Source organism: Cavia porcellus, unplaced genomic scaffold, assembly GCF_034190915.1.
Source record: "Cavia porcellus strain 051 isolate PalLab524CR breed Dunkin Hartley unplaced genomic scaffold, mCavPor4.1 scaffold_27, whole genome shotgun sequence".
NCBI classification, from domain to species: domain Eukaryota; kingdom Metazoa; phylum Chordata; class Mammalia; order Rodentia; family Caviidae; genus Cavia; species Cavia porcellus.
In genome coordinates, this window is record NW_026947510.1 from 8,750,032 (window position 1) to 8,764,082 (window position 14,051).

Consider the following 14,051-nt stretch of genomic DNA (forward strand, 5'->3'; position numbering starts at 1 on the left):
AGCTTGAATTATTTCTCCCCACACTCTTTGTGATTTGATGGTTTGTGCCAAGAAGTCTGCTGTAATTATGATGAGTGTTCCCTTGTTAGTGATCTGTTTCTTGTCTCTGACAGCTTTTAATATTCTGTTCTTATATTGGATTTCTGGGATTTTGATTATTATATGCCTTGGTGTTGTTCTATTTGGGTTGTAGGTGGCTGGTGTCCTGTATGTCTCATACATCTGAGTATCTTTACCTTTTGCTAAATTAGGGAAATCCTCCTGGATTATTTCTGTGAATAGCCTTAGTTCATTTGTTTTTGTCCCTACTTCTTCTTCTACATTCTTAATTCTTAAGTTATAGATCCTCTTATCATCTTCAAGCCTTTGTATTATTGCTGTTTGTTTTCTTGTTATTTTTAAGTTTTTCATTTCATGCATTTGTAATGTGTTACAAATCTGTCCTCCAGTTCAGATAATCTTTCCTTATTTTCTTTCAAGCTGTTATGCCAGCTTTCAATAGAGTTTTAGTTTCCTGGTAATCTCTTTGAACATGCTTCACATATTCTATGTTTTCTCTATTTTCCCCATCAAACAATTCTCCCCCTTTTTTCTGTTCTTCTATTCCACCATCTGTTTTTTCTTAGGAGGTGCTTAGCATTTCTCTAACTATTCTACTTATATATTGCTTTAGGCTATTAAATACTTCACTTTTGAACTCGTCTATGAGGCTCTAGAGATACTGCTCTATGTCTATTAGTGCCCTGTCTGATATTGCATGTTTTCTGTCCTCATTCTGCTTTGCATTTACCTTTCCTGGATTAGTGTTCTCAGGATTGGGGGCCGAGGAACCTTTCTTATTGTTACCTCTTCCCATATTTCTTGTTCCTTCCATACAAGTGTATATAGGAGGCCCAGTTTCTTTCTTTGTCATTTACAGTTTGTTTGAATTGTGCCAGATAGGTGTTCCTGCCCACTACAGTGTACTAGGGAGACACAAACCTGGGCAGCCTCTGCTGGGCCTGCCCCTCCAGGTCAGTCAACCTATTGAAGTCTTCATTGCTAGGGTGCACTGCCAGGCACTGATTTGGGCTAGCCTACTGGGTCTTAGTCCACGGTGTCACCCAGGTCATGGCTGCCTACCAATCCCACTTGAGAGGGGAATATATGACTAAAGTCACTGCAGTGTCCTCTTTCAGCTAGTCTGCCTGGTCCCAGAATGTCCTCTGTTGAAGCTTTCTAGTCTATGGAAGGGTCCCAATTCCCCTCACACACTGCAGGTCAATGCAGGGCTCCCTGCCAGTCCTGCTCTCAACTCCATTTGCCAATTTCCGTGCTCAGAAATTTCGCCTCTTTATCCCTGCTGTGCAGATTCAGACACAGCAGGGCCAGCAGGAAATTCAAATCACGGCTTCCAGAGGCGTGGGTTCCAGCTTCAACACTGAGATTTTATCTGTCCTGGTTGTAGCACAGGGATTTCATTTCCAATTGGTTTCTCTCAGCTTAGTTCATTCCTGGGTTGGCAGGGTATATCTCCCCTTGCTTAGGACTCTTCACACCATACCATTCCTGGATTATAAGCTGGCTTTCTTGGAGAGCCTCCATAACTGTTATCTATCCACCATGTTTTCCCAGAAGTCATAATTCTCAAGTGTTTCATTTTTTTAATGTTTTTGTGAAGGGCGTGGCTTCTCTTATTTCTGTCTTAGTGATTTCATTGTTAGTGTAAAGTAATGCTATTGATATTTTAGTATGGACTTTGTATACAGCTACATTGCTGAATTTATTTATTATATTGAGGAGATTTGCATGGAGTTTTGGAGATCTTCTCTGTAGAGTATCATATCATCTGCAAATAATGATAATTTAACTTCCTCTCTTCCTGTCTTTACTTTTTATTTCTCTCTGTTGTCTAATTGCTCTGGCTAGTATTTCCAGTACTATGTTTAATAGGAGCAGTGATAATGGACATCCTTGTCTTGTAGCTTTATTTTAAGGTAAAGGGTTTCAGTTTTTGGCCATTTAATATGATGCAGGCTGATGGTTTGTGAGTAGATGACCTTTATCATATTGAAGTAAAAACTATCTATTTCAATTTTCTGTACAGTTTTTATCATGAATGAATGTTGGACCTTATTAAAAGCTTTTTCTGCAACTTTAGAAATGATCATGTGGTTGTTACTATTGTGTATATCGATATGGTGGATTACATTTATTGATTTACCTATACTGAATCATCCCTGCATGCTTGTGATAAATTTCATTTGGTCATAGTGCATAATATTCTTGCTGCTTCCTGTTTGCCAACATTTTATTGAGAATTTTGGCGTCTATGTTCATTAGGGAGATTTGCCTGTAGTTCCTTTTTTTAGTTGGATCTTTCTCAGGTTTTGGTACTAGAGTAATGTTTGCTTCCAGGGATGACTTAGGAAGGATTACTTCCCTTTTGATTTAATTGAAGAGTTTGAGGAGTGTCAGCATTAACTCTTCTTTGTATTTCTTGTAGAATTCCAGAGTGAATCCATCTGGGCCTAGGTTCTTCTTCATACGTAAGGACTTAACTACATTTTCAGCTTCATTAATAGAAATTGTGTTATTCAGCAGTTTTGCATTTTCTTGACCCAGCTTGGTACTTCATATGCTTCTAGGAATATGTCCATTTCTTCTGTGTTATCAAACCTATGAGAGTAGAGGTTTTCAAAATAGGTGTTCATGATCCTTTGTATTTCTACAGAGTCTGTAGTGATTTCAACTTTTTCATTTCTTATTGCATGAATTTGAACTTTTTCTTCCCTTTTTAAAATAAGTTTGGCTATGGGATTATGAATTTTATTCTTTCAAAGAACTAACTCTTTGATTCATTGATTCATTGGTTTGTCGTTTTAGTCTCTATTGTGTTAATTCTGCTCTGATTTTTATAATTTCCTTTTTTCTTTTGTCCTTGGGCTTGACTTGCTCTTCTTTTTCTAGATGTTTGAGAGGTAGCAGCAGGTTGTATGTTTGTGTTTGTTCTGTTTTCCTGATGTGGGAACACAGTGCAATAAATTTTCCTCTGAGGACCACTTTCGTTTCATCCCACAGATTCTGTTAAGTTGTATTTCTATTTTAATTTTTTTGTAAGCATTGTTTAATTTCTTCTTTTTTTTGCCTGTGGCTCACTGATTGCTCAAGAGTACATTATTCAATTTCCATGTATTTGTTTTGTAGTTTCTTTTATCATTAATTTCTAGTTTCATGGTGCTACGATCTGATAACATGCATGGGATAATTTCAACTCTTTTTCATTTACTCAAATCCATTCTGTGGGCTAGTATATGGTCCATTTTGGAGAATGTTCCATGTACTGCTGAGCAGAATGTATATTCTGATGTTGTTGGGTGGAACACTCTGCATCTGTCTATCGTGTCCATTTGTTCATATGTGTGATTTAATGCTTTTATTTCTTTTCTGATTTTCTGTCTGGTTGAAATGTCTCTTTGTGTCAATGGTGTGTTAAGTTGTCCTGTTATAATTTTCTTATTTCTTATTTGACTTTTCATTTCTGTTAATCCTTGCTTTCTATAGCTGAGTGCTCTGGAATTAGATTCATACATATTTAAGTTTGTTATCTCTTCCTCTTAAAGTTTTCCCCTAACTAGTATGTAGTGACCTTCTTTATCTCTTTGGATCATTCTTGGTTTGAATTACACATTGTCTACAAATGGAATAGATACCCCTGCTTTTTTGGACAGGGTTCCTGTTGTATGAAGTATTGTTTTCTGTCCTTTGACTTTCAGTGTATGAGTTTCCCTTTAGTTTAGATAGATTTTTTTATACAGCCTATTGTAGGATATTGTTTCTAAATCATTCTGCCAGTCTGTTTCTTTTAATTAGTGAATTGAGACCATTTACATTAATGATTATAACTGTTATATATTGGTTTATATTTGACATTTTATTTTTTTTCTGTTGGAATATTACCTTTTTATTTGGGTTAATTGTCTGCCTTGCTTAGTGCTTTTTTCCTGTATCTAAAATGTCTTTCAGTATTATTTGTAGGGTTTGTTTGGTGATGATGAAGTTCTTCAGTTCTTCTTTGTCATGGAAGTATCTTATGTCTCCATCCATTTTGAATGACAGTTTTTCAGGGTACATCAAGTCCAGGTTGGAACTCATTTTCCTTTAGGACCTCAAATACTTCCCTCCGTGCTCTTCTTGACTTCATTGCTTGTGTTGAAAAGTCTGCTGTTACTCTGATAGACTAACTTTATAAGTGATCTGTCTTTTATAACAGCTTTTAATATTCTATTCTTATGTTGGGTTTCTGGGGTGTGATTATTATTTGTCTGGTAGCAGTTTTATTTTAGTTATGGCTATTTGGAGCTCTGTATGCTTCACTAATCTGCATGTCAGTATCCATTCTCATGTTTGGAAAATTTTCAGCTACTACTTCTGAAAATAGCCTTTGATACCATTTGGGTTTTCCTCTTCTTTTTCATTTATCCCTATCAATCTTATGTTCTTTTTCTTTGAATCATTTTGCAGCTGTTGAAGTGTTATTTCCTGATTCCTTGTTAATGTTAAAAGATCTTCTTTTCCTGTTCACTAGCTACAATCTTGTCTTCTAGATCTGAAGTTTCTGATTCTATTTTTGAGTGATATCTTGATGCTGATGAATTTTTTCACATTCTTTGTAATGGAACTATCCTATCTCCATTGATTTGAAAATTGGTTCATAGAGTACAACAGCATGGCTTGTAGTTTTCTTTTAGGTTTTGAAATACTTCACCTCAAGTTCATGAGTGTTTCTGTTAAGAAGCCAATTGTGATTCTGATAGGCTTTCATTCATAGGGGATTTATTCCCTCCCTGCAACAACTTTTCATATTCTGCTCTTTTGTTCAGTTTCTGGAAACTTGCCTATTGTATTCTTGGTTTTGGATTTTTATCATGTTTAATTGGGGATCCATATGGATTACACATCTGTATGTCACATTCTTTTTCCTTGCCAGGGAGGTTTTCTGCCATGATATCTGTTAACAGGTTTTTTACACCATTTGCATTTTCTCTTGCTTTTTCATGGGCTCTCATCAATCTTATATTATTCTTCTTTGCATTATCTATTCTTCTTTGCTGATGAATTGATTTCTAATGTGCCCTTGATAATTTTAAGTCTTTTTTGTGATTGCTACCACAGTGCTGTCTTCTTTATCTGATTTTCTGTATTCAGAATGATATATTCTTCTGTGGATAATTTCACTGGAATTTTTAGTTTCCTGGATACATGATTGAATCTGTTTTATTGATCATAATTTTTCTCTTTTAAGTTTTCATAGTTTCACTAATTTGCTTTACATTTCCTTTTTAAACTCTATATATTCTCTAGAGCCAGTGAATATCTTTCACAGTGTTACCGTCTCTGTAGTTATCTGAGGAAATTATTTGTGATTTGATTTTTTACTGGGACCTCAGTCATTTGCTTTGTTGTTACCACATTAGAGAAGCCAGATGGGTGGGTAGATACTGTTGGGGCTTTTAGATTGCCCCCACTCACTGACCCCTGTGTTTGCCTTTAGTGACCTGGAGGTCTATGGTTCCATCTTGTTTGAATGTCTTTTCATTTTCTACTTTTAAAATTTACTTCCTGGTTGATTCTTGTAAACACCATACAGTGAGTTGCCTTACTGCTAGTATCCACAACTGTAGAAAATGATTAATTGTCAGTGGTATCTTCCAGGTGCAGCTGGTTCTTGCATTTTGAGTCTGTTGCAATATCTACAACTTCAATTTTTTGGGATGAGAAGTTGCTGCCTCTGTGGCCCAGCTTCTGGTTCTCTGGCACTAGTCAATGATATTTTCTATGACTTTTAGAAAATCTCAATCTTGGCACAAAGCAAGAATAGCCAGCATATAATTATGTCACCTTGTCTACAGTGGGCACTCAGCAATACCCACAGCATCAAACAGCTTAGAAAATGACAAATCAAGGTAGCCATTAATGTGGCACTTTTATTCCAATGAAATACATTTGTGATTACATAAAAAAAATCTAAAATATACCAGAAAATTGTAAGCCATAATAAGCCTTCAGTGTGCCAAGTTTACTTCAGGAGAGAAAAAAAATGATTAGGGGAATAAACAGAGAATTGAGAAAGAGGAAGAGATTAGAAGAAAGAGTGGAAGACAAAGGAGGATGGTGGAAACTTTGAGAAATCCTTCTCTTTTATGTAGAACACAGGAGAGAGAGAGAAGAAAGAAATAAAAGGAAGAACAGAACAGAATTACAACCAGAAATTACAGTCACATGCATATAAAATCAAGATCAGGGTCAAGGATACAGCTTAACAGCACAGTAGCTGTCTGAAAAATATGAGTTCCTCAACTAGACTTCTCATTAAAAAGCAGAACCAAAAGAAGGGAAAAAACTCAACAAAATAAAAGAGGGACAGAGAAAGAAATGCCCACTTCATTTCTACTGTCACTGGGAGACAATGTGTGGAGGAAGAGTCTGGATATCATTGATTTATCCCAACAACCAAGTGTGGCTTTATGGTGGTGTAGTGAATAATACTAGTGATGCCACACCTCAATTTCCCCTGAATTTTAGGATGCTTTCTGGACATGAGGTTGGGACCAGACTTGTTCTGTCTTCTACAGTCAGCACACTTTGTGTGGACTTGAACTTAGAAGGAATTGCTAGATGGACTAGCAGTTGATCTGAGTTCTAGATTATTTGGACCCTTTCCAGAGTAACCAGCCAATTACCATCTCTGTGGTATATCTGATTCCACAGTACTCACAAAAAGCACATACAGTTCTCTATCTCCACGATTCCTCTCCACTGGTGCATTTCTACATGGAAGCTCTCTTCTTCCATGTTGAAATTTTCTCTTCACCCTCTCTGTGGGCTGTGGTTCACACTGAAGATCCTTGAGTTCGAGGGACACAGTTCCCTCCTTCTCTTCCTCAGATACTATATTCCTATGTCTGGACAGCAAATCTCAGAGAAGCTCTTTCTCTGCTGTTTACTACTTCAATATCTTTCCAATAACTCCTAGCCGCTTCCTTAATCAGCTAAGTTGTTTGCTAGGCATCTGTGTAGACTAATAGAATTTAGAAATTTGAAGTGAGGAGTCCATGGCTGGTGGATCCCTGCCATAATAATGCTGGGTTTTGTAACTAAGAGGAAGCGAGAGCTACTTTTTGTAACCCCATGGGTATGGCTAACATTCATCCTTTTCATACTGTTGTGTTGAGCTGGTGCCTTGTCTCAGATTCAATTACATTGACCTGCTGTGATCATCTCAAGCCATAACTACCTTTTTTGTGTCTGCTATTGTAGTATTTATTTCTAGTAAAATTCACATTGATATTCTTCATAACTTGAAATTTGAAACTAAGAATTTGTAAGTCATAGAATACACAAATTGCACAGCTAGTAAGATTCAGAAACTAAGTGTTCCTTGGAGAAAAAAAAAATTACAACACAACATGCCTGTCATATCTAATAGGGAGGGGACCCTCAGAGACACTGAAGATACTTGACAGTTGAGAAATCTCTCATCCTAAAGTGGGTTGCAATCAGTACGAGCTTAATTACAATAGTTTTGACCTAATTTGAATTTATGATCAAACAACATGAAGATTTGTACATGAAGGGATTTTTTTGATCCCTCATGCAAATATGTCAGGGGAACAGAGGAAAGTTTCAAGCACAGCTGGCATAGGATGGCTAGCATGTAGGAGAAAATTAAATAAAACCTAGAGGCAGGTGGTGCTTCACAGGAGACTCTACCTCCCTAGTGGAATATTGTCACCTTTGCATAGATGCTAAAATGATACTTCTATACATTGGTGCCATAACTTTCTTTTCATAAATCCAGGCAGAGTTTTCTGAGTAGCCTCAGATTTCCACTCATCCTGCTAGGTAAGTGCTGCTGTGTCCACAGATGCAGCATTTGTTGATGTGCAGAGTCCTAGGCAAGATAAGGAAAGAGAAAAGCAGGCTTTGTGATTAGCTGTTAAAGACTGAGATTTCTGTGGGCTCCAGCTTTTATTTCCCTAACTCATAAAATTAGTGTTATTTTTCAAAAAATATCGATTACTTTCTGGAATGTGTGAATTCCTCTGAATTAAACAGTTTTGCTGTACTTGCCATATTATTTATCAAGAAATATACTATCGTTTTAGTATGATGATTTTATATTCATATTTACACTTTCTATAAAATATATATGGCCTGGGGATTTAGCTCTGCAGCATAAGCACCTGCCTTGCAAGCAGACGGTCGTGAGTTCGATCCCCAGTACGGATAAAAATGAAAAAAAAATATATATGTATATATGTATATATATATATATATATATATATATATATATATATATATATATAAAGTTTATTATGGATTTTCAGTAAATAAATTTTTTTCTGGTTATCATCCTCTATATAAGTCACTTAAAAGGTTACTATATATATGTGGCCTCTGTAGTTCTGGATATTCAAATTTTACACAAATTATGTATTATACAATTATATACTTGTATAAAGTATCAGCTCTGAAAGAGAATTTAACCATATTCCAACAGAATATGTGTGGGCAATTTTTTTCCAAAAAAGCCTGTTTCACCAATGTTGATTTCACAAAATGCACATTAATGGTGTCAACCATCATTTGGTGGAAAGTAAAATTACAGAGTGTGTTGTGTGTTTCAAGCAGATATTTGGGAATATAATCCACCAACATGTTTGAGAGGAAAAACTATGTCTCTTACTATTTTCTCTATTTTTCTTCATTTTAAAAATATTTTATCTGCCTTTACTCTTAGTATATGGCCAGAACCACTGTCAATAAGGCAAATGGTTGTTCATTGTTTTTATTAACAGATAAATTTGAACTATTATTATTCTCTGGATATGACTATAATTCAAAACTATGAAAATGAATAAAACTCAAATCCATTTTTCAGGAACACAAGATTTTCTTGCAGTATGGGGTTGATTGGAATTTTTCACATAAGATCATATGTTTTGTGAGACATGACATTTTTATTTTTGTAACAAAGTGCTTCAGCATGTCTTCTGTTGCTTTGGAATAGTAATTAGTTTCTATGTATTTTTCTGAAAATGAATGCAGACATATGCATGTTTTAAATATGTGTGCATAAATGACAAGCCAGAGCTCTACATTAGCATCCTTTAAGTTGACAAAATAATTGCTCTTTACTTCATATTTTAAAAGTACACGGCTGCAATCCACATACTTAGATTTTCTTCCTTACACTTTGTTTTTCAGGAGCTATATGCATTTCACAAATGCTATGCACCTAGTATGAGTCATCTTTGTGGCTTAGGAGGACTTTCCCTTCACTGGTATTGTGCTGGTTCTCTCTCTTTGTGGAATTCTGACCAGGGTTATGTTATGAAGTTCAGCATTTCCATAAAGCTAAACCATGCCTGTATTCATGGTCAGTCTCAACACACAGCACCCCTTTAAACTTACAGATAAATACAATACTGATGCCCACTACAGCAAAATTTTTTGTAAACTGGAAGAATAACAGCCTTCATGGATCTAAGGGAAGACAATATTCTGGAAATAAAGCCTATTATTACATAATGTCTACTTCTGCATGATTATTTTCACATTTCCTATGAACAAAAGAATGTGTAGTAAATGTTTTCACCATGTAATGCATTCCAATCAAAGCCGGAAGTGCTGATATTTGGTGGCCAGCAAGACAGACTCCTCTGCCTCCCTCTGTACTTTGCTGACAATGGCATGGGTGCACTGAGCTCAGCATTGCTCAATAGTTGCTGAAATATTTCGTTGTACAATGTGTTACAAGATTTTTTCCAGGACTCAGTAACTGAAATTGAACAGAATACCTTACATGAATCCTTACTTGATCAAAGCATTAAATATTTCCTGAACTGGGTTGCATTTATCAGCCAGTAGAGATAGAAACTTTACTCTATGAGTAAAGTTATGAGAGCTCTCAATGGTGACTCCTCAAAATGAACACAGAAATTTCTATTTGAAATTTTTCACCTCATTATCTGTTTTGCTTTCAGTGAGATTCACACGGCTTTTCTTCTCTGTTTCCCAATGTGATTTCATAATGTGATTTGTTTTAGAACTTGCTTCCAGGTTATTTTCACGTTGATATATTTGTTTATTAACTTAGAGTATTTATGAGGACAATTGGTTTAGTCTAGTTTGAAAAATAAGACTCTTGTGTTTGATATGTTGGGTGAAGAAGGTTCTGTCTCAGCATTGTTAGTCCTAAGATCTATATTTTAGGGAGTGACTTCTAGACCATCTCATGGATAGACAAGTCATGCTGAACATGGCAGATGTGAGCTGGATAAGACAAATCTGGGCAGGGACTTGCTACTATCCCATTCTTGGTAGACTGTTTTCTTGTGTTCACATGCTCCAGAATGTATGTATTTTCTAAAAGAAAATATTACTATAGAAGTTGCTACACAATTTTCTACAAAATATCTAGAGATAAACACAGGCAAAGATGGTTGGTGTGCATTTCCCTACAACACTTCTGCAGGATCTGCAAATTTAGAAATGGTAGGCCTTATTTTGCATCATATTTTTGATGCATCGAGGGTGTTAAGAATATGAGTGGTTGCTCACAAATGTAGCACTTTCCTGAATTAATGCTGTCCCCCGTCCTAAAGAAGATTTGTATATCTCAGGTAAGGACCCAGAGGAACCCTGATATCCTGAATATTGTGTATACTGAGAATGTCTCTATACATCTCCCATCTTTGTCCTTCATGCTTTTAGGACTGTAGATGTCTAAACAATGGCATGTGGTTCTGATCCCTTTGTTTATTGACAATTGGAACAGGCTCCCTGGCTGGATTTACAAGTTTATTTACCATACTGGATTTTTAAAAAGAAAACTAAAATAAAGCCTGTACTTCAAAATCATAACAACACAAAATAAGTTTATGATTTGTATTTTATGTTTTCAAGAGGTCCTGTTAATGTAGTACTTTAGCTTTGGTATATACCAATGTAATATTTGTTCTTTAAAGGACTATCTAGATATATTTTGTAAATTGTGTGAAATATATATCCAAGAAATAGAAATCTGTCATTTATATGCACGTGAAAGATCAAGAAGACAGTGAGAACTGCATTTGATGGTAGTACACGGTCCACAATATTCAGAAATACCTGGTAGTTGAATGAGTATTTTTCAGTGTTTCCCTTGAGCATATGACAAGAACAAACTTAATTTGCTGACTTCTGCAAGGAAGAAAATTGTGTTTCTTTCTTTTCCTAATATTTTGGAGACAGATTTAGCTTTTGTAATGTTTCCTATGACATTTCTGTTTTAAAAGCAGAATTTCCATAAGATTTATAACACATTCACTCTGTCCCCTGAGTATTTCAGTGCAATCACATATTCAGTATACCTAAATGTTTGAGATTTTCTTCATCACTTGTAAAGCCTGTGCTTCAAGTAGCTATAAAATGTATTCTTGTTTATGTACTCTTAACCTCTGATGTTAAAATGTTTCTGTGAGAATATCTGTGTGTACTAATTTATCATGTTAACAACTCTTACTATAACTTATGTTTGATTTAAAGTAAAGAGCTGCATCACATTGGTAGATAATCTAAAAACTCATTATCACAAAATTCTGTACTATAAATTTTATATTTGATACCCATAAGTCCACAGAAATATGCTCTCTTGCTTAAGAAAGGCATAAAAGTTTGGAGTCTTGATAAACCACCTTTGGGGAGTAAATATTTATCAGTTATGTAATTAGAAACAAAATAATTTCAGAATTTACTGAAAAAACAGATATATTTAAACTATCATTCCATGTGCTTAGGATTGATTTAAAAGAAATTTGGAATTCATGCACCTAATCATAATTAATAACTGCAATATGATTACTGAAATTAGGTTCATCTGCCATGTTTCTAAAATATGTGATGTTTGTAGCTTTAGCAGATTAATTCACTTTAATTGCTTGTATCTCAGAAATGGATATAGTTAGGGATGCTACTTTGATATTTATTTCTCTTTTTTCTTTTAGTCTAAGACTGAGGCAAGGTATATTGTAAACTAGATCAATTTTTTCCAGTTATATGTATGAGGAACTACATAATAATGGCAATGAAAACTGACATTTTCTTCCTATATCAGATTCTTTTCATCATTCATAAACCTTACATCTTTAGAAAATAAGGAATGTAATAGCCATCATTTATGAATCATAAATCTGTGGTTCAGACATATTCATTGACTTTTCAAATTCTGCTACTTAATAAATGTCCAATTATATATACATATATTTATATATATATACATAATTCAAGCTATTTTTCTTTAAAACCTACATAGAAATATTTTCCGTTGATAAAACAAACTATGTCACAGACATAACATAATGTATGGCTGTGTCCTGAATAATTACTATTTGATATGATTTTCTTTCACATATAGGCAACTCTCATTTCCAACTTACACAAAAAAAGTAGAAGATATCTAACCAAAAATTCTCCACATTCTACAGATAAAAAGACAAATAAGGCATTGTTCCTGATGTTGAAAACTAAACAGTGAGAAAAAGCAAGGAAATACCTTCCTCAGAATGAGAGTTTTCTCACAGATACTGTGGTACACTACAATGATATTCATAATGCAGCCACCATGAAAAATGGCTGGGACAGGTGAGAGAACAGTGGTGCATCCACTGCTGTGAGGTAAATCCAGGTTGTGAAGTAGAAAGCACACATGAGGAGAAATTCACAAAATCTCGTGAAACCATAGTGTTGGTTGACGTGTTGATAACGGTGAAAAATATGATAAATACTTGTTCTTATTTTTTTCTCAGACATTCCTTGTTTGTTTTACCCTATGAAGATGAATCTAAAGAGAAAAATTTCCAGTTTCACTGATATAAGAAACACAGTGTTCTTTGAAATCACCATTGGAATCACTGCCAACACTATCCTGCTTCTGTTCCACATCCTCGTATTTCTCCTAAAGTACAGGCCCAAGCCTCTTGACCTGCCTGTTGGGCAGTTAGCCTTAACTCACTTGGTGTTGCTGGTAGCCATGGGTTTCATAGCGAGGAACACTTTTGAGTCTCAAGGTTGGAAGGATGGCCTCATGTGTAAAGTGGTTATCTATTTACAAAAGTTGATGAGAGCCCTCTCCATCTGTACCACCTGCCTGCTGAGCATCCTCCAGGCCATCATGCTTAGTCCCAGAAATTCTTGTTTGGAAAAATTCAAACATAAGTCCACACACTACTACCCATATTGTCTTGTGTTCCTGTGGATCTTCAATATGCTTCTGAATGGTCGTTTCTTGGTCTCTATTGGTGCCACCCCCAATGTGACCTCACACAGTCTCATATTTGTCACTGAGTCCTGCTCTCAGTGGCCTATTAGTCTTTTGTTCAGATACATATTTTTTGCCTTGGTGAACATTCAGGATATCTCCTTTATTGGACTGATGGCTCTCTCAAGTGGATATATAGTGAGTCTCTTGTGCAGGCATAAGAGGAAGTTCCAACATCTTCACAGCACCCGCCATTCTCCAAAAGTATCCCCAGAAGAAAGGGCCACCCGGACTATTCTTCTCCTTATGAGTATCTTCACATTAATGTACTTTTTGGACTGTGTTACTTTCTCCTCGCTTGCAATACTATGGAAAAATGACCCAGTTCATCATTTTGTCCAGATGCTTGTGGGCAATGCCTATGCCACAATCTGTCCATTTTTGCTAATGAGCACTGAAACACGAATGATTCAGTGCTTAACATCAAAGTGGAAAAGATAGTAAATACTCAATTATTTAGTGATGGATAACTTCCTTTCATATAAGCAAAACTTTACATGTTTGTTGAATCACTGAAATATATGTCTTATAATTTTTCTATTAAATGGTGTATGGTTTATATGTAGATAAGACATAATTTTTTATTATAACTCATTAGTCTCCTACTCTAATCTTATTTACAAAAACGTGCACTTTTACCCACTGTCAAATTTAAAGGAACAGCATATATGTCACTGAATTTATACCATATTCAAAAGAAGTAAGAACA

General features: G+C 35.4%; 1 protein-coding gene across 1 annotated transcript; it reads left to right on the forward strand.

Annotated features, from left to right (window-relative positions):
- Positions 1 to 12,859: 12,859 nt before the first annotated feature.
- Cavporv1r669 (vomeronasal 1 receptor cavPorV1R669) lies at positions 12,860 to 13,783 on the forward strand. The gene has a single exon (NM_001167447.1). It carries the CDS (start codon positions 12,860 to 12,862, stop codon positions 13,781 to 13,783), a length of 924 nt encoding a protein of 307 aa, NP_001160919.1.
- The last annotated feature ends 268 nt before the right edge of the window (positions 13,784 to 14,051 follow it).